Source organism: Desmodus rotundus, chromosome 5 (genome assembly GCF_022682495.2).
Source record: "Desmodus rotundus isolate HL8 chromosome 5, HLdesRot8A.1, whole genome shotgun sequence".
Classification (NCBI taxonomy): domain Eukaryota; kingdom Metazoa; phylum Chordata; class Mammalia; order Chiroptera; family Phyllostomidae; genus Desmodus; species Desmodus rotundus.
Genome location: NC_071391.1, coordinates 90305097 through 90326621, shown reverse-complemented (window position 1 = coordinate 90326621; position 21525 = coordinate 90305097). Strand labels below are relative to the sequence as shown.

Genomic DNA, 21525 nt, shown 5'->3' with positions numbered 1-21525 from the left:
TACCAAAGTTACGGGTTCAATCCCTGGTCAGGGCATACACAAGAAGCAACCAATGAAGGGCGGGGGGGGGGGGGGGGGGGGGGAATTAGGACAACTGTAACAGAGTAACAATATAAAAATAATTTTAAAAAATTAAAAGCAAAATGAAGCAACCAATGAATGCATGAATAAGTGGAACAACACATCAATGTTTCTCTCTCTCTCCCCCTTCCTCTCTCTCTCAAATTGATAAATAAAATTTTTTTTAAATGATTGGGTTTTACAGGTTCAAGGATTTTAGTACATGGGCCCCTCCTTCTCACACCAGAAACAACCTTCTAAATATACCATGCACCTGTTCTGCTAACAATAACTACTGTCATAAGCACAGAACATCTGTATTTGCATCATGCTTTACACTTGGAAACAAGTTTTCATACATGTCACTGTCTGGATTATTTTTTTAGATTTTCTGAGGGGCACAGAAAAGACACTGAAATTCTCTTTTTCCAAATAACAAAACAGAAATAAGCATAATTTGCAGGGAAGCATTAAACAAGGTTGGGTAGATGGGATCACCGCCTGTTTCAGCAAGTGGATGTGGTATCTTTTTCACCAGTTGTTGAAAGTGACAGCAATTTTGGCTGTGGCGCTCCCAGGCAGCCACAGGTAAAAGAAAAACAGCCCTTGACAGTCAAGACCCATGCACGCTTGCTCCACGCCCGTTTAGTGTGCTTCCCAGAGCCCGCACACCTCCTTTCCAATGGAATGGAGCCCAGAAGACAGGAACATGTGGTCTGAAGAACCATTGAACTTAATAACCCCTGTCATAATGCACAGAAATCCTTCTTACCCGCCCCGCCCCCGGCACAGGAGGAGCCATAGTTTAAGGAACAACCTCATTTCAAAGTCTAGCAAAATCTTAAGAGTCTGACTACAGTTTAACTTCCTAATTTGGGACCCAGAACCCACTTTCCTCCCATTTAGATATAATTTTTAGTCTACTACTTCCAGCTACTGATTTATTTCACCAGGCAGTCACTCATCTCTATTTCAGTATAAATTAGGGGCCATACAGCATTTCAGTACAAACCCAAGGTAGTCTGGAGACTCACTTGTGGGATCACCTTCCAGAGACAGCCAGCCAAACGAGGAGCTGGCATTCGAGATATCTGAGAGAGTTCGGCGGGCCAGCACTGCTGGCACAGGTGGCTTAGGGACATCATACCCATCATCTTCATTTTCTGATTCTTCCGGGCCAATGCCAGCATGGCTTGCAGTCAAATCACCTGCACCTAGATAAAAGTTTGTGCAGTTATCTCCTTCCAGCACACTTCATCTGCTACCACATTTCAACATGAGGACACCCTTTCATTCAGGCACGTATGGACAAAGTCAAACCATTACTAAATGTTTATACATTTACTACGGGCCAAACACCAAGTGAGGCCCTGTGGGTGGAGATAAAAGACAGAGAAAACAAAATCTACACCAATTCTGCAGCTCCACCTTTCTGAACATGTCAAAAGCTATTCTTGCCAGGATTAGGCCACTTAAGTGCCACTTTATAGCATTCATTCAACATTTTGTCTGCATTTCACTTTTGAGGGCCCTGCGAATGCTACCTTCTTGAACTTTCACCTTGGTAAGCTGGTTAGTATGGGAATTGAGTATTTACCACCCACACACAAAAGAATATCATCAATGTGAGAAAGCAGAGGGAATAAAAGGCAGCTGCCAGTATTGCAGGTCCAGGCCATTTAACACAAAATGTCTCTAGGCCCTGGAGGGATAAAAAAGCAGAAAAGAAACTAGTGGTGTGAACAGGGAATAAAACAAAGGAAAGAGGTTTTACTGCCCATGAATCAAAGATACTTTGCAAATAAAATTATTTAAAAGAATTTTCTGCTTAAATCAAGCTATCTCACTAGCCAAATATTACAGGCTCATTCCTACGGCGGAATAGCTACTCACCAAAGGTGCTGCTCTCTGTGTCAGGTGGCACCACTTGGGACTGAATATGGTACATTGCTTCATATGTACAGCTATCAATCTGCTGGTCACAATCACATGCTCTGAACCAGAAGGAAAGTAGCACAATGATCTTCAGAAATAGAACTGTTATCCGCAAACTTATTAAGATTCATCTATTCATTACTACTATAGACCCTGATTCTTTCAAGAGGACTTCTTTTTTGCCAGTATCACTATGAAATGTAATATTTACTCTTGTGATGTAAAAGTCACTCTTGTGATGAGTAATAGATGTGTATGTTTTTTAGATTACTGTGATGCTGAGGAATCATTAAGAGGAATTGCTTACAGCTGTTAATAGGCTTAAACATTAGGAAAGATACATCTTTCTGTTTTAATTGTGGCTGGGTAATGCTATGTGAAAGTAGCAAGCCAAACAGGTGAGTGGTGTCAGCTTAATTCCAAAGTAGGATTGTTGTGAACCTACCGTAAACTCTGGCATGTCTCTAAAGGCCGTTTCACCTCTGGCTTTTGAAGCCCTAGAGGCCTGGAGGTGGGAGTCATATACTCTGTGTCCTCCTCACTTTCACACTGCTCTCCAGGTGGCAGCTTTGGCACAGGAAGAGGTCTGGAAGATGAAAAATAAAAAATTGAAAAACAAAAAGAATTAACAAGATGAAAAAACAAGTATGAAGTAAGTGTCTTCAAAACAACAATTCAAATTTGACAGATCAAGATAGATGCCACTAAGGGAACTATTATTTCTTCTGGATAAGATAGGTAATTATTAGAAACACAATAATTTTCACTTTTAACTGACGAAAGGCTATTAGGTTTGAGATGTATTACACTGGGATAGTACTTCATGCGTTAGATTCTGTCCTCCAACAAGTTAGAACACCAGTCCAAGAGCTAGTATGCTGGTTTTTCCTTTACTAGGCATGAAACAAAAAATAGCAGGTAGCTTTCTGACAATATGCTAGTGAAGCAGGGTACAGCCAAGAGGAGGGTCCCAAGAAGGGATTTGTAATGGGGTCCAGAGCTCAAGGTGTCCAGGAAATATTAGAAAAATGTATGTAGGATGTCCTCACCCCCACAGGCCTGAGCCAGCGGGGATGGGACACATGGAACAGGGCCATTCAGAGCTGTTTTGGGTAGCAAGAGCTTTGCAGCTAACCCCTGGCAGTCATTTAACATTATCTATAACCTTTAACTGGTTTCATAGATATGTTAAATAGCTGTGGCCCTGCTTTGAGTCAGGGGGATGGGACCGAATTCCACCCAAGGTGGGACTGGGAAGCAACTCCCCCTGGTTACAGGGCCTGCGTGAGAGCTTGGAGATGATTGGCTCCATGCCATGGGGCCACACCTGCCCGGACTTACTATGGCAGCTCAGAAAAGCTGGAAGAATACGGGGATGCTGGCAGGAAGAGTCAGAAATGGGGCTGCAAAGGAAGATGGGCACTGGGATTTAAACCTAGGCGCAGCAGCCATAGAAAAGAAGAGAACCACAAGGTTCTGAGGGAAAAGGAAGAGGGCCATGTGGTTCTGAAGTAAATAGGAAGGACCATGTGGTTCTGAAATGGGGAAAAGGACCACACGGTTCTGAAGGAGAGTAGAGAGGACCATGAGGTTTTGGAGTGCTTCTTTTTGCCACGCGGCTTAGGCAGCAGGAGAGACTTTGCCGGGAAGAAAAGGGGAGAGAGGACTCTTGCTGGTGAGCCATGAGAAGGTGCCACATGGCTTTGGATTAACCGGAGATTGCAGCAGCCACACAGCTGATGGTGCCGGGAGCCTGAATCACGGACTTCTACTTCTTTTCCTGAGACACGGTACCCTGGACTGGGCACAGGGAGAGGGAAGGACTGTGCATCTGTGGGTATTCTAAAGGTCTTTAGTATCTTATTGAAGACATTAAGTCATTACTCTAAGTTTATGTAACTTTTAAATAAACAATTCCTTTCCTTTTCACCAGTCTCTGGCATTGAGAGACGTCTTTCCTCTGGCGGCGGGCGTTTGGAACCTAGCAGGTGGGCGTGGGGGGAGGAATCTCCAGAGACAGAAAGGGGGAATCCTTTCTGTAATAATTTATTGTGAACCACCTCCTGCCCTTGCTCTGTAACACTAGGAATGTATACAAATCTCAATTCTAAAATCTTCCTACTGTTTCAAAGAATATACAGCTTGTTGAAAGCTATCACATATATTATCTTATAGCATAAACAGGTTTCCTATTCATATTATACAAAAAAAAGGGAAATAAAAAGATATAAAGTGTTTTGGTAGTTACCATCAATTCTGGGACTACATCCTCGATTTTGGACCCTGGCCTTCTGGGATCTTGCCATTATACTCATATTACTCATACATAATTCTCACCCAGAAGCGCTTTTTTTTATTGTATTTTTTCCATTACCATTTAACCCCCCTATACCCACCCCTGCAATCACCACACACTGTTGTTCATATCCATGAGTCCTTTGTCCTTTTTGCTCCATCTCTCCACTCCCTAACCTCCCCCATAGCTGTCAACCTGCTCTCTATGAGTCTGTCTCTACTTTGCTTGTTAGTTCAGTTTGCACATTAGATTCCACATATGAGTAAAGTCATACGGTATTTGTCTCTGACTGGCTTATTTCACTTAGCATAATGTTCTCCAGGTTCATCAATGCTGTTGTAAAGGGCAATTTTTTTTTTTTTTTTTTTGTGGCTGAGTGGTATTCCATTGTGTAAATGTCCCATAGTTGTTTTAATCACTCATCTACTGATGGATACTTGGGCTGCTTCACCCAGAAGGTTTCGAAAGAAAACTTCTCCTGCCACCCCACCCTGTGAAACTTGAGGAAGACAAAACAAAAAACCACCCCCACTTCCCCCCAACCACACAACTATATAAGAAACAAAATTGCTTCTGGGAATATGAGTGAGCGAGTGTTTCCCCTCCCTTCCTCTTCCTGCTTTTTGTGCACATTCTAAATACTCTATACAAACATCAAGTGGATTTGTCTTTCTGTGTTTACTTGATGTTTAGTTTTGCTAATTATAAAAGCAACAGCTGTTTATTATAAAACAGTTAAATGCTAATTGAAACCTAACAGATGAGAGCCCTTTATAATTTCACTTCAGATTTTTTTCTTATGTCTACATATTACATTCATTATTTGTGTATTGCATGCTGAAGTTCTGAAGTAGAAGTATACTGGTATCTAAGATGTTCCTTGAAATGTGTCAAAAAACTAAGAAAGATGGATGGATGAGTAAAAGTATAGATAGATAAAGATGTGGTAAAACAAGTGTAATAAAATACAAACAGCAGAATACAGGTAGTGAGTAAATGGATGTTCACCGTAAAAAATCTTTCACCTTTACTCTATATTTGAAACTTTTGATAAAATGTTGGGGGGGGAAACAACCCACAAAGATTAACAAAAAATACCAAGTATTGGTGAAGATGTAGGGAAATGGGTACTTTCCTATGTAGTTTTACAAATAAGAAATATATGGAATAACTCTTCTGGAGTATTAACTCAGCAAACGTACTTAACCAAAGATGAAAACCCTTGTACTCAGAAATTCCATTTCTAGGAATTTTTCCTAAGGAAATAATACTTAAAAAAAAAAAAAAGGCAACAACCTTGTCAAATAATACTGTGTTGAATAAATTTTAAACCACATATACACATATGTCTGAAGTCACCTGTATCCCTCAGTGCCTCAGAGGTTCCAAGAAGAGCTTCAGAGGCCTACTTCTGCTTCTACCACAATAGGTCTTGTCTATTTTACAAAGTGAGGTTACACTTAAGTCAGTTCCTCTGCTTTGCAATCAACTGAAATAATTTAAAAATCATTGTAGTAAAAGAATATGTAATGACATCCTAAGTTGTTAAAGCTATTCCTAATGAAAAATAGCATGTACACTATGATTTCATTCACACAGGAATGGCAATGAACACACATCAAACACTAACTAATGGTAAGGTTATGGATGACTTCTATTTCTTCAGCGTGGCTTATCTGCATTTTCTATATATTCTTAATGAACATATTACTTTTATTTAAAAAAAGATCATTAAAAGGGTGATCAAAAATGTTTCATTATAGCCCTGGCTGGTATGGCTCAGTGGATTGAGTGCCGGCCTGCAAATCAAAGGGTCACCGGTTCGATTCGCAGCCTTGAGCACGTGCCTGGGTTGCAGGCCAGGTCCCCAGTAGTGGGTGCGCGAGAGGCAACCACACACTGATGTTTCTCTCCGTCTTTCTCTCTCCCTTCCCCTCTCTAAAAAATAAAATAAGTAAAATCTTTTTAAAAATTTAATTGTAAATCTTTTCACTGATGATGTTATTTAATAAACATATAAAATTGCATCCCCTCATTAAGCATTTTAGCAATACATATTTTAAAACATTGACCATCTTTTGTCACAGAAGTTCTACCTTGGCTATATCTCTGGTTATGTACAAAGCTGTCCAATAAAAATTTTATTATTTTAAACAAAATAAATATCCAACAATAGAGGAATAATTAAAATATGTGATGCTATAGTCACACATTCTGTATGTGATCATTGAAAGTATGGATTTTGAAGAACTTTTTATTTTTTAATTTTTTTAATATTTTATTTGTATTTTTAGAAAATGGGGAAGGGAGAAAGAGAGGGAAAGAAACATCAATGTGTGATTGCCTCTCACATGCCCCCCCTAACTGGGGACCCGGTCCACAATCCACACGCATGTGCCCCAACTGGTAATCAAATCGGTGACACTTTGGTTCGTAGGCCAGCACTCAATCCACTGAGCCATACCAGCCAGGGCTTGAAGAACTGAAGAATTTTTTAAATGATAGGAAGAAATGCCCAAGACATAACACTAAGTTTAAATAACGAGAAACTATGAAACTGTATCTTGATCTAAACCATATATACATGTTACATGTTCACGGCCATGGCCAAGTAGCAAGCACCGTCCAACCATCTGCTTGGAGCAGCCATTGGAAAAGGAGGACTGCAGAAGAAAGAGGCGCTGGAGAGCAAGCAGGCAGCCAAACTTAAGAGGCCAGCCAAGATTCCAGAGAGGAGGAGAATGCTCTGATGTAAGCCCCATATTAGAAGCTCTAAACTTGGGGTTTCAAGGTGGTTTCAGCAGGCTGGGAATTTGGGGGTATCATGACGACAAATTCATCATGAAGGGGCAAAAATCCTGGAGAAAGTAATAGCAGGGAATTAGGTTTAAATTCCACCTGCAACTTCCCTTAGAGTTATTGCTAATCCCTAAACTGTGTATACATGGAGTTAGAGTCTGATAAACCATGCAGAAAAAGATACTTTAGTTGTCTTGCCAAGCTGGAGAGACAAAGTTAGAGTTAACAATATGGCCTTCCAAATAATTATACGTTCAATAAAAAAGGAGGACGGAGAATTTTATTAGAAAACTAAAATCAATAAATTTTTGATAATCACATGGAAAATCTAGAACCTAAAAACATAGTATGTGAAAATACAAATTCAATAGATGGATTTAGGGCAGATTAGAAACTGCAAAAGAGAAGATCAGGGAATTTGCATACAGCAGGAACTATTCAGATAAAAGAGGAAAAAACAGGAAACACAGAAGAGCATAATAGTTATGTTAGGCATGGTGAGAGGTCAAACATTAAAGTAACTAAAGTGACAGTAGGAGAGGAGAAAGACTACACTATTCCATCTATTTTAAGAAACTGTGGCCTAGCCCTGGTTTGTGTAGCTCAGTGCCTTGAGCACGGTCCTGTGAACCAAATGGTTGCTGGCTTGATTCCCAGTCAGGGTATATGCTTGGGTTGTGGGCCAGGACCCCAGTAGGGACACACAAAAGGCAACCACATATTGATATTTCACTCCCTCCCTTCCCCTTCCCCTCATTCTAACAATAAATAAACAAAATCTTTTTTAAAAAAGGCCTAGAATTATCTAAAACATTAAAAACATCAAACCACAAAATCAATAAAGTCTACAAACCTTAAGAAGGATAAATGTAAAGAAAAGTACATGGGAGCAAATTATAGTAAAACTGCTGAGATCCAAAGAAAAAGAGGTCCAGAAAAGAAACATTACCTTTAAAAGAAAAAATTTAAGCCCAGGAGCTAATTTTCCAACAGAAACAATGGAAACTAGAGGGCAGTATAATGTTATTTTTTAAGTGCTAAAAGAAAATAACTGCACTTCAATACTATACTCAGTGAAAATATCTTTCAAGAAAATTAAAGTGAAATAAAAGATATTTTCTGTCAAACAGAAGGTATTTTCCGTCAAACAAAACCTGGAGGAAATCATTGATGGAAGACACCTACACTCATCCATACCCACACCTAAATATTCTGTCTTTGTCTCTATAAAGTAAGTTTGGGCAGAAGGAAAAGATTCCAAATGGAAGCATGGCAAAGCAGTAAGAACTGAGGAGAACTAGAGAATAAATATGCGGGAAATTTCAGTGTCCAGAAAATTTTAAGAGGCAACGATTCAGGACTTTCGGCCAATATGGAGGCGTAGGTAGACACACTGTGCCTCCTCACACAACCAAAAGAAGGACAACAAATTTAAAAACAAAAAACAACCAGAATTGCCAGAAATAGAACTGTATGGAAGTCCGACAATCAAGGAGTTAAAGAAAAAACATTCATCCGGACTGGTAGGAGGGGTGGAGATAGGCAGCTGGGTGGAGAGGACTTAAGGCAAGATGGCAGATGGTAGACTGGGTGGTCCCACATTTGCGAGAAAATAAACCAGGAGGAACAACTGGGGAGCAAGACAGACTGTGCAACCCAGGGCTCCAGGGTGGGGAAATAAAGCCTCAAAATCTCTGACTGAAAAAACCTGTGGGGTTTGAGGCAGCAGCGGGAGAAACTCCCAGCCTCACAGGAGTTCACTGGAGAAACCCACAGGGTCCCAGAATGTACACAAACCCACCAACACGGGAATCAGTACCAGAAGGGCCCAATTTGATTGTGGGTAGGGGGGGAAGTGACTGAAAACTGGCAGAGAGCAGAGCAAGCAGCACTGCTACCTCTCAGACCCCTCCCCTACATACAGCGTCACAACAAACTGAGGTGTGTTGCCCTGCCCTGGTGAACACCTAAGGCTCTGCCCCTTACTATGTAATAGGCATGCTGATACAAAAAAAAAAAAAAGGCCCAAATGAAAGAACAGATCAAATCTCCAGGAAAACTACAACTAAGTGATGAAGAGATAGCCAAACTATCAGATACACAGTTCAAAACACTGGTTATCAGTATGCTCCAGGAACTCACTGGGTACTGCAACAGTATAAAAAAGACCTAGGCAGCAATGAAGGGTGCATTATGTGAAATAAAGAAAAGTCTACAGGGAACCAACAGTGACAGGAAGGAAACCAGGACTCAAACCAACAGTTTGGAGCAGAAGGAATAAAGAAACATTCAACCAGAACAGAATGAAGAAACAAGAATTCAAAAAAACGAGGAGAAGCTTAGGAACCTCCAGGACATCTTTAAATGTTCCAATATCCAAATCATAGAGGTGCCAGAAGGAGAAGAGGTAAAGCAAGAAATTGGAAACTTATTTGAAAAAGTAATGGAGAACCTCCCCACTGTGACAAAGGAAATAGACTTCCAAGAAGTCCAGGAAGCTCAGAATCCCAAAGAAGTTGGACCCAAGGAGGAACACACTAACGCACATCATAATTACATTACCCAAGATTAAAGACAAGGAGAGAATCTTAAAAGCAGCAAGAGAAAAGGACACAGTTACCTACAAAGGAGTGCCCATTAGACTATCGGCTGATTTCTCAAAAGAAACCTTGCAGGCAAGAAGGGGCTGGCAAGAAGTATTCCAAGTCATGAAAGGCAAGGACCTACATCCAAGAATACTCTATTCCAGCAAAGCTATCATTTAGAATGGAAGGGTAGATAAAGTGCTTCTCAGATAAGGTCAAGTTAAAGGAGTTCATCATCACCAAGTCCTTATTATATGAAATGTTAAAGGGACTTATCTAAGAAAAAGAAGATGACCAAAACTATGAATAGTAAAGTGACGACAAACTCCCAACTATCAACAACTGAACCTAAAAAAATGACAAAAACAAAAACAAACTAGGCAAACAACTAGAACAGGAATAGATTCACAGAAAAAGAGATCGCATGGAGATTGTCAGTGGGGAGGTGGAGGGGGAATAATGGGGGAAAAGGTACAGAGAATAAGTAGCATAAATGGTAGGGAGAGAATAGACAGGGGGACGTTAAGAACAGTATGGGAAATGTCAAAGCCAGAAACTTATATGGACATGGACTAAGGGGAAAGGGGGGATGCTGGTGGGAGGGTGGGTGCAGGGTGAAGGGGAATAAAGGGGAAGGAAAAAAATGGGACAACTGTATTAGCATAATCAATAAAATATATTTAAAAATATATTTAATGAAGAGAACTTCTAAAATTCAACACAAACAACCTGATCAAAAAATGGGCAAAGGTCTTAAATATACATTTCTTCAAAGGAGATATATGAATGACCAATAAGCACATGAAACAATGCTCAACATCACCAATCATCAGGGAAATGCAAAACAAAACTACAATGAGATACAACCTAACACTCACTAGGATGGCTACTATAAAAAAATAAACAAACAAACAAAAAACAAAGACAAAAAATACAGAACATAACAAGTGTTGGTGAAAATTCGGAGAAATGGGAAACTTTGTACACCACTGGTGGGGATGTAAAATAGTACAGATGCTGTGAAAAACAGTATGCCTCAAAAAACTAAAAATAGAATTACTATATGATCCAGCAATTCAACTTCTGGGTATACACCTAAAAGAACTGAAAGTAGAGTCTTATAGAGATATTTGCTCGCCGTATTCACAGCAGCATCATCTACAATAGCTAAACCATGGTAGCAACCCAAGTGTCCATCGACTGATGATAACAAGTCAATGGACAATGATGATATTAAGCCTAACATAACATATAGAAACAATGGACTATTAGCCTTTAAAAGAGATGAAGTTCTTCAATATGCTACATGGTGAATCTTGAGGACACTCTGCTGACCAAAATAAGCCAGTCACAAAAAGACAAATACTGTATTATTCTTCTTACATGAGGTATTTAGAGAAGTCAAAAATCACAAAGACAGAAAGTGTAATGATGGTTATCAAGGGCTGGGGTAAAGGGAAATGAGGAGTTATTGTTTAATAGGTATATGGAGTTTTACAAAATGAAAAGAGTTATGGAGATGGATGGTGGTGATGGTTGTACTATGTGAAGTATTTAATACTAAATACTAAACTGTATACTTATAAATGAGTAAGATATAAATGTAAAAGAAACACTCCAAAGCATAAAATAGGATACTGTTTACATGTTGCAAATACAAATCAATTTATATTTTCTTCATTATATTCCTCTGGGTTTTAATTTTCTATAGGTGAACTGTTTAAACGTTCCAACTCCGCTGTATGAAATACAGCTCTAGAAAACTTACCTGGCAGCCAGAGAATAAATGGCATTGGCAGATGCAGAAGGTTTGATTTTGGGGTGCTCACACTCTGGACCTGCTAATGGGCTGCTATTCATATTCTGGAAAGAAAAGTGTTGAAAAAGGACCTTCTTAATACAGCTACATATCTCCTCTTACTTATTTTACCTACTGAAAATAACAAGAACAATTATAAAGACATAGATCTCACTTTCAATGCCATGCTCAGGGATTATTACATCTGAAAAAGCACAGCTATTTTCAGGCTTTGTAAAAAGCTCAAATGTAAGGGGACTCCAGAGATAGAGATCTAAAAGGAGCCAAGGAAATGTTTTTGTTGTTGTTGTTTAATTCTAGAAAGATTTGAGAAAATTGGCTGTCTACACAAATACCATTTCTAGCTTTAAATTTCTATATATCCTTCGACACTGATGCCATCAAGAAGCCAAACCTAACCCACTCTCACTAATTAGACTCCCACTTAAATCTAAATTATGGCTTTCCCCCTTCCCTTGCAACAAAGGAATATTCAGTTCAATTACTGGCCACAGTATTCCTCCACTTTGCCCTTCCAATTCCAGCTTTTTCTTAGATTTCCAACTACCTACTGGCTATTTCTTGTTTCAATAGCTCATCTCAAATTCAACATGTCTCTAGTTAGCCAGGTTCAAAACCTCAAGTGTGTGTGTGTGTGTGTGTGTGTGTGTGTGTGATTTCTTGTCTGGTTTTGCACCCACTGACTGCTTTCTAGCCTTACTGAATCTTTGTTTCTCGCCCTCTCAAGGCTCTACCTAATCTGGCTGCCCCCACCTGCCATAGACAACTAACTGTTCTCTTTCCTGCTTCCTTAGCACCAACTATATTAAGGCACACTGTTATTTCTCATCAAACAGACCCTCCCAAACTCACTTGCTTTTCTCTTCATCATGGAATAGTCTTCCCCCAGAATTAGTATGGCTCACTCTCCCCATTGCTACAGGTCTTTGCTCAGCTCTCCCAATATCTGCTATTTCTGTGCTATTTTTTCCCACAGCACTCATCCATGTCCAACATCTTGTATGTTTATTAACTTATTTTGTTTATTTTCGGTCTTTCCTCCACTAGAACGTAAACTTTGTGAGAGCAAGAATTTGTGTTGAGTGTGTAAATGAACCAACAAAAATATGAACATACCTCTCCCATTCCCAGTTCTGAACCCCTAATCTCATGCTTATGCAATGGACCGCTAACTTGTCATTTTTCAACCTCTTAGGAGTTGAAAACTTCTCTCTTATCAATCCATTCTACATACTGCTATTGGAGTCATCTCTTTAAATCATCATTTTGGTCATGTCACTCCACTAATTTAAAACTTTCTAATGCTCTCATTTCCTACAAAATGAATTCAAATTCTTTTGGAACAGTATATTCAAAGCCCACTGATCTAGCCCCTTCTCCTATTTTGATACACAAAATTTCTGCTCTACTCAAACTACTTCTCATTTTACAATACAACTTAAGCATTTCTGTCATTGGAGCTCTATCTTAAAAACCGTATACACTTTGGAAAGAATAGTTCAAATTTAGATGTCACTCTTTCCATAAAGCCCTCAATGTTTGCTTTATCTGACAATAATTTCTCCTTTCTCTAAAACATGTTTTTTATTTATACTACTCATGATACATGCATGCACACATGTGTACACACACTTACTGTATTTACAAACATGCCTTAACTGCTCTATAAAAATATACATTCCTTCAGGGTAGAGATTATATTATCTTTGAATCCTATATAAAACCTATCAAAAATGCTGACTCATTAAATATTATCCACAAATATTTGTTGTTATAGGCTCAATAATTTCAAGATCAGCCCTGGCTGGTGTGGCTCAGTGAACTGAGTGTCGGCCAGCGAACCAAAAGGTCATTGGTTGGATTTCAGTCAGGACACAGCAACCGCCTAGGTTGCGGGCCAGGTCCTTAGCTGGGGGCGTGTGAGAGGCAACCAATCTATGTATCTCTCACACATTAATGTTACTCTCCCTTTCCTTCTCCCTCCCTTCCTGTCTGTCTACAAATAAATAAATAAAATCTTTAAAAAAGAAAATCAGGACTCACCATGGAGGTATCCAGGCTGAATGTGCTTCCGAGCCTAGGCACATCTGCTCTGGGTTCAATTTGTGAGGGCAATGAAAATGGAAGTGAGTGCCGGTTGGTTAATTCTCTCCCTGTCCAGGGATCACTAAGGTTTGGGGTAACAACTGGTACTCTGGGGATTGGCCTAGGAAGCCATGATTCCCCAAAGCGGCTAGATGGGACAGGGGGCAATTTGTCCCTGGATGGACAGTCGCCTGGTGTACAAGGCAAGGGGCGTCTCTGAGGCCGGGTTTCAGCTCCAACAGAATAAGGCCGGTCTGGAGGGGGTGGTGGTGGAAGATCTCTAAGTGTGGGAGGTACTGGTAATGGCTTGTCCTTATGAAGGGAGCCAGAAGCAGCCTGTGGAAGCAGAATGGAAGCAAATCAATCAAAGTCCACAAACCCATAACAAAGAACCAGAAAACCGTACAAATAGATAATGCTTTACCTTAGAAGCAGTTCCAACACCCGACACACTTGAAGGGATAGATACTCGTTGTTGTAGAAGGTCAAGTCGTGGTGGCACTGGGGGAAGGGAAGCTTGTGGGGCCATGGAGAATGGAGATGGAGGCCGCTCCACCTAACAAAGAAAATCTCCTAACAGTTTATTCTTGTTTGGGAGTGGCATCTTTCAACCCCTCCTGAAGCTGTAGATATCAAGTACTACATGAACACTATCTTTAACTATCAACGGGTCAGACTTTGGCCTGGGGTAGCACTTCCTGAATTATTTTCATGTCACCGTAAGAAGACAGATTCAATCACAGAAATACCATACAGATGTAAGCTACAGGCAAATGTATATAGAAATGGTTGTGCTACAAAAAGCTTCCTAGCTTACAACTTTAAAAAAAATTTTACAATTTCTACCATCTCATTTTCAGAGAAAGAAAAAAATCTTTTCAATATTAAAAACAGGAACACAGAGGAGAACCAAGATGGCGGCGTAGGTAGACACACTGCGCCTCCTCGCACAACCAGAACTGACAGAGAATCGAACATCAAGGGGGACCAACACCAAGGAAACAGAAAATAATCATTCATCCAGACTGGTAGGAGGGGCGGAGACGGCACTGGGGTGGAGAGGACTCGCGTGGCTGTGGCGGGACTGAGACTGGCGGAGTGTGGGACAAATGGCGCAGGCAGTCCGAGCACTAGCAGACCCTGCGGTCCCACATTTGCACAGATAAACCCAGAGGGCCGGACTCAGAGTGGCGGAGAGTGGGGCAGGCAGAGTGGCGGATAGCACATTGCGGCACCACATTTGCCCACAGATAAACCGGACGAACGGCGGGCAGAGAAGCAGACCGCTGCGCAACCCAGGGCTCCAGCTCGGGGAAATAAAGCCTCAAACCTCTGATTGAAAGCGCCCCTGGGGGTTGGGGCGGCAGGAGAGACTCCCAGCCTCACTGGAGAGGTTGTTGGAGAGACCCACAGGGGCCTAGAGTGTGCACAGGCCCACTTACTCGGGAACCAGCACCAGAGGGGCCCAGTTTGATTGTGGGTAGCGGAGTGAAAGACTGAAATCCGGAGGAGAGTGAAGTGGGCGCCATTGCTCCCTCTCGGCCCCGCCCCCACGTACAGCATCACAGCGCAGCGACCAGCATTACCCCGCCCCCGTGAACACCTAAGGCTCCGCCCCTTAAAGTAACAGACGCGCCAAGACAAACAAACAAAAAAAATGGCCCAAATGACAGAACACTTCAAAGCTCCAGAAAAAATACAACTAAGCGACGAAGAGATAGCCAACCTATCGGATGCACAGTTCAAAGCACTGGTTATCAATATGCTCACAGACTTGGTTGAATCTATTCGAAAAACAGATGAAAAAATGAAGCCTATGCTAAGAGAAACAAAGGAAAATGTACAGGGAACCAATAGTGATGAGAAGGAAACTGGGACTCAAATCAATGCTATGGACCAGAAGGAAGAAACAAACATTCAACCAGAAAAGAATGAAGAAACAAGAACTTGGAAAAATGAGGAGAGGCTTAGGAACCTCCAGGACACCTTGAAACGTTCCAACATCCGAATTATAGGGGTGCCAGAAGGAGAAGAGGAAGAACAAAAAATTGAAAACTTATTTGAACAAATAATGGAGAACTTCCCCGATCTGGCAAAGGAAATAGACTTCCGGGAAGTCCAGGAAGCTCAGAGAGTCCCAAAGAAGCTGGACCCAAGGAGGAACACAACAAGACACATCATAATTACATTACCCAAGATTAAATGCAAGGACCTACGTCCAAGATTACTATATCCAGCAAAGCTATCATTTAGAATGGAAGGGAGGATAAAGTGCTTCTCAGATAAGGTCAAGTTGAAGAGGCTCATCATCACCAAGCCCTTATTATATGAAATGTTAAAGGGAGTTACCTAAGAAAAAGATCAAAAATAGGAACAGTAAAAATGACACCAAACTCACAGTTATTAACGACCACACATAAAACAAAAACGAGAGCAAACTAGGCAAACAACTAGAACATGAGGGTTGTCAATAAGGGAGTGGGAGGGGGAGAGGGGGGTAAAGGTACAGAGAATAAGTAGCATAGATGATAGGTGGAAAATAGACAGGGGGAGGGTAAAAATAGTGTAGGAAATGTAGAAGCCAAAGAACTTATAAGTATGACCCATGGACATGAACTATGGGGGGGGAATGTGGGAGGGAGGGGGGTGGGCAGGATGGAGTGGAGTGGGGGGGGAAATGGGACAACTGTAATAGCATAATCAATAAATATATTTAAAAAAAAAAAAAAAAAAAAAAAAAAAAAAAAAAAAAAACAGGAACACAGCACTGGCCAGTGTGGCTCACTTGATTGGAACATTGTCCCCTAAACTGAAAAGTCACAGGTTTGAATACCAGTCAGGGCACATACCTAGGTTATGGGTTTGGTCCCTGGTCCAGGCACGTACTAGAGGCAACTTGATGTTTGTCTCCCTCTCTCTCTCCCTCCCTCCTCCTCTATCTAAAATCAATGGGCATGTCCTCGGGTGAGGATAAACAAAACAAAACAAAACAAACAGAAACCTATATAAAAAGAAAGGAACAGACATTAACCTCTCAACATATCACCTGGGAAAAAAATGTTTACGAAGCAGAACAATGAGAAATTTGGGCCAAGATGGAGGCATAGGTAGATACACTTTGTATCCTTTCACAACCAAAAGAAGGACAACTTTAAAAACAAAAAATAGCCTGAACTGCCAGAAAACCAAACTGTATGGAAGTCCAACAACCAAAGAGTTAAAGAAGAAACATTCATTCAGACCAGTAGGAAGGACAGAGAAAGGCTGCAGGGGCCGAGAGGACACACAGCAAGGCAGTGGCTGGAGGACCTGGGTGGGAGAGTTTGCAGTTGTCGGGCTCTGCAGCCCCACATTTGTATGCAGATAAACAGGGAGGAGCAACTGGGGAGTGAGACACACTGTGCAACCCAGGGTTCTAGCGTGGGGAAATAAAGCCTCAAAACCTCTGGTGGTAAAAACCTGTGGAGCTTGGGGTGACGGGAGAAACTCCCAGCTTCACAGGAGAGTTCACTGGAGACACCCACAGGGTCCCAGAATGTACACAAACCCACCCATCCAGGAATCAGTACCAGAAGGGCCCAATTTTGCTTGTGGATAGTGAGGAAAGTGATTGAAAGCTGCCAGAAGCCAAGCAAGTGGCACAGTTCCATCTCTGACTCCTCCCCCACATACAGTGCCACAACGCAGCAGTGTGGGTTGCCCACCCTGCTGAACACCTAAGGCTCTGCCCCTTACAACATAACAGCTGTGCCAAGGAAAAAAATATGGCCCAAAAGAAAGAACAGATCAAAGCTCCAAAAACAGAACTAAGTGATAAAGAGACCCAACCTATCAGATGCAGAGTTCAGAACACTGGTAATCACGATGCTCACAGAAATGGCTGAGTATGGTTGCAAAATGGAGGAAAAATTAAAGGCTATGCAAAGTGAAATGAAGAGAAATGTATAGGGAACCAACAGTGAAGGGAAAGAAACTGAGACCCAAACCAACGATTTGGCGCTAAGGAGAAGTAAACATTCAACTAAAAGAGAATGAAGAAACAAGAATTCCAAAAAATGCCGTGGCTGGTATGGCTCAGTGGATTGATTGCCAGCCTGCAAACCAAAGGGTCATTGGTTCGATTCCCAGTCAGGGCACATACCTGGGTTGCAGGTCAGGTCCCTGGTAGGGGTGAGCAAGAGGCACCCACACATTGGTGTTCCTCTCCCTCTTTCTCCTTCCCTTCCTGTCTCTCTAAAACTAAATAAATAAAATATTTAAAAAATAAAGAATTCCAAAGAAGACATTCCAACATCCAAATCATATAGGTGCCAGAAGGAGAAGAGGTAAAGCAAGAAATTGGAAACTTATTTGAAAAAGTAATGGAGAACCTCCCCACTGTGACAAAGGAAATAGACTTCCAAGAAGTCCAGGAAGCTCAGAGAGTCCCAAAGAAGTTGGACCCAAGGAGGAACACACCAATGCACATCATAATTACATTACCCAAGATTAAAGACAAGGAGAGAATCTTAAAAGCAGCAAGAGAAAAGGACACAGTTACCTACAAAGGAGTGCCCATTAGACTATCGGCTGATTTCTCAAAAGAAACCTTGCAGGCAAGAAGGGGCTGGCAAGAAGTATTCCAAGTCATGGAAGACAAGGACCTACATCCAAGAATACTCTATCCAGCAAATTAGCATGATCAATAAAATATATTTTAAAAATGAAAAAAGAGGCAGAATAACGAAAGAGATCAAAGAAAATAAATTCTCTGTGGATTGTTGTTATTAAAAAGAAGAAAAGAACTTTGTAAGAGGAGAACAATCAATATCTCTGAAAAGCATATCGAGTCCTTCTGAGGAAATCTTATTTCAATTCAGTAATTAAAAGGGATTAGTATTTTCTGCTAATTTGTGTTCTAAAAAAATGAGGTACCAACTTAGAAGAAACAATCAATACATGTAAAACCTTTTCCATTTCCTTGCCTGTAGCAGTGTGATGAAGGGCTGAAAAGACTGTCCAAGTAACTGTCAAGAGATATACAGCAAGTCATATAAATGCTACTTCGCATTTGCATTCTCTATCAGAGAAATACAGATGGAATAGAGGCAAATAATTCTTACAAGCACTTATGTAGGATGATAGAAAAATAACCATCCCCGTACTTAGTCCTGTCAGTAATGCTGTATGATGAATGAGAGTAAAGAAAGCCCTCATCATTAGCTACTTGTTTTTACTCATGCTAAAGAAAATGGGTCTCATGTCAATGGAGTATGAGCAATGCAATATGAGCAGCTAAATTTCCGAAGGGTTACAACATCCTATCTATATTTCATTTACTCACAAACCTTGGACCTGATTTATTAAAACTGCCTTCTAGTGATTCTCCAAACTTCTACTTTTTTATCTCACCAAATTCTTTTGCTCACCATTACTACCTTAGCTATCCTTAAATACTCACTAGCTCAAAACCATCCATCAGTAACTCTCATTTTCCCACCACTCTTTACTCTGGAATTCCCACCTATTTGCCTATGTTCAAACTGCTTCCCAATTTGAAAGGCCCTCTCTACCTATTTTGATCCCTCGCAGCATTCAACTTTCTCATTCCTAAACTACAGAGGGTTAAGCTAATCATATTCCTCAATTCATGGCACCACATCATAACCAATCCCTGCAATGATCATTTATCTCAACAAATAATAAAGTTCCAAAAACAGAATATCACAAATGGTAAAGAAATTATCTAAGAAAGAATACAAAACATTTCCAAGATCTAAGGATATAAATATCCATATAAGAAGGGTTCTCTGCAGAGGAAGCCCAATGAAGGGAAAGAAACCCATAACAAACACACGAACACCCCAAAATACCCTGAAACTTTCAGATAATCATGGACAAGGAAAATAGCCTAAAAGCTTCTGGGGGGAGAGGGCACCAAACAGCATAATTACACTAGAAATAAGAAATTACGTGAAGCTGTAACAATTTAGAATTGAGTTTTTTCAACACAGATTTCTATAATTACTCAATTTGAAGGTTGAATAAAGACATTTTAAGATAGCAAACGTCTCAAAAAATTTACCTCACACCTTACACAGAAAGCTATTTTGAGGACACACTCCACCCAAACAAGGAAGCAAAGCAAAAAGAAGGAAAACATGGGAGCCAAGAAATAGGCACTGCAACACACAGTAGAGGCAACGAAGTCCTATGACTTCAGAGAATAACCAGTCTAGACTGGGGCTGAAACATGGAAGACTACTCTATATAGTATAGTATTAGGTTGGCCAAATAGTCTGTAAAATAAAGACATTTTTCGTTTTCACCAATAACCTTATTGATTGGGATATTTTGAGTATGTCAGGTATCTCCTGCTATTAGCTTCTAGTGGGTAGAGGCCAGGGGTGCTACTAAACATTTTCCAATGCATAAGACAGCCCCACAACAAAGGATTATTTTGCAAAAATGTCAATAGAACCAAGCAACTTTGCAAACCACTTTTGACATGTTTGATCAATCACACCACCTTCTCCATACAATGCACAAATCTCTTTTTTCTCCATTTCAGTTGTGTTTTTACTTTTATTGAAATAATAAAGTATAATACACCAAAAATGTTGCATGTCTTCTTCCATCTCCAATAATAAAATGGCTACACAAAAATTCACCAATTTTGATAATTTCTTTTAATGCATGCTGATATGACAGCTGTCACAATACATGTTTATATATAATGTTTTAAATGACATTAAAGACAATTAAGCACTCTTACAGAAAAAAACCAATCAAACTTTTTGGCCAACCCAATATATTATATACGACTATATTAACAGGTTTTACTTTATAGAAAATTATATTGACAGGATGTTTGACAGCATGGTAACACTTGGCACTGATAGCTACAAACTGAAATTTAAGGAAGTAAAAATGAAGCAATTATCCCAGGAAAAATAAAAATAATTACATTATACTGAATATATTATTTGGCACACTGGAGAGCAATATCATTCAAACACTGAATACCAACTTAGCCAACAACATTCAGATAAATATAGTGGGAAGATAGTAGTAAGAAATCTAAAATCCATTTGTATAATATCTGAAGTAAAGAGACAACTAATATTGAAGAATTAAGAGAAAGCAGTATAAGCTTATGATTAGAAACAGTTTTTAGAACTGAAAAATCTAAATAGAACACAGAAAACAGTTGAAGGAGTATAGGCAGGGATCCAACCTTTCTGTAAGCCTGTTAGCAATTCTTTTAAACTTTTTAGAAACCTCAGGAGCATTTATCATATGAATTTTTAAAAAGTAGATTTACTGTATTAAAAACATATGAAAATAAAACAGCGGCAACACAATAATCAATAGCTACCACTATGTGACAAAACAGGCACTTTCATAGTCTCATATATCTTTGGGAGTGATTTTACAACAAAAACTGGTGACAAATTTTAATATCAATGCAATCCCTATTAAAGTACCCACGACATATTTCACAGATATACAACAAACATTTCAGAAATTTATATAGAACCATAAACGACCCCGAATAGCCGCAGCAATTTTGAGAAAGAAGAACAAAGCAGGAGGGATCACAATACCTGATATCAAACTGTATTACAAGGCCACTGTAATCAAAACAGCCTGGTACTGGCATAAAAACAGGCACACAGACCAATGGAACAGAACAGAGAGCCCAGAAATAAACCCAAGTCTCTACAGTCAATTAATATTTGACAAAGGAGGCAGGAGCATAAATGGAGCAAAAATAGTCTCTTCAACAAATAGTGTTGGGAGAACTGGATAACTACATGCAAAAAAATGAAACTCGATCACCAACTTACACCATACACAAAAATAAACTCAAGATGGATAAAAGACTTAAATATAAGTCACAACACCATAAAAGTCCTAGAGGAAAACATCAGCAGGAAAATCTCAGTCATTCCGCACAGCAACAT

At 40.1% G+C, this 21525-nt stretch overlaps 1 protein-coding gene across 6 annotated transcripts in view; it reads right to left on the bottom strand.

The window, feature by feature from the left end:
- Positions 1 to 21525, bottom strand: part of CBL (Cbl proto-oncogene) — a 120336-nt gene that overhangs the window by 2248 nt on the left and 96563 nt on the right. For all 6 annotated transcript variants that reach the window (XM_045204081.2, XM_053924888.1, XM_053924890.1 and 3 more), the window contains 6 exons: positions 14004 to 14135; positions 13538 to 13915; positions 11444 to 11538; positions 2441 to 2581; positions 1954 to 2054; positions 1095 to 1274 (listed from right to left, as the gene is read on the bottom strand). In XM_045204081.2, coding sequence (XP_045060016.2) covers positions 1095 to 1274; positions 1954 to 2054; positions 2441 to 2581; positions 11444 to 11538; positions 13538 to 13915; positions 14004 to 14135 — 1027 coding nt within the window. The remainder of the gene's footprint in view (positions 1 to 1094; positions 1275 to 1953; positions 2055 to 2440; positions 2582 to 11443; positions 11539 to 13537; positions 13916 to 14003; positions 14136 to 21525) is intronic.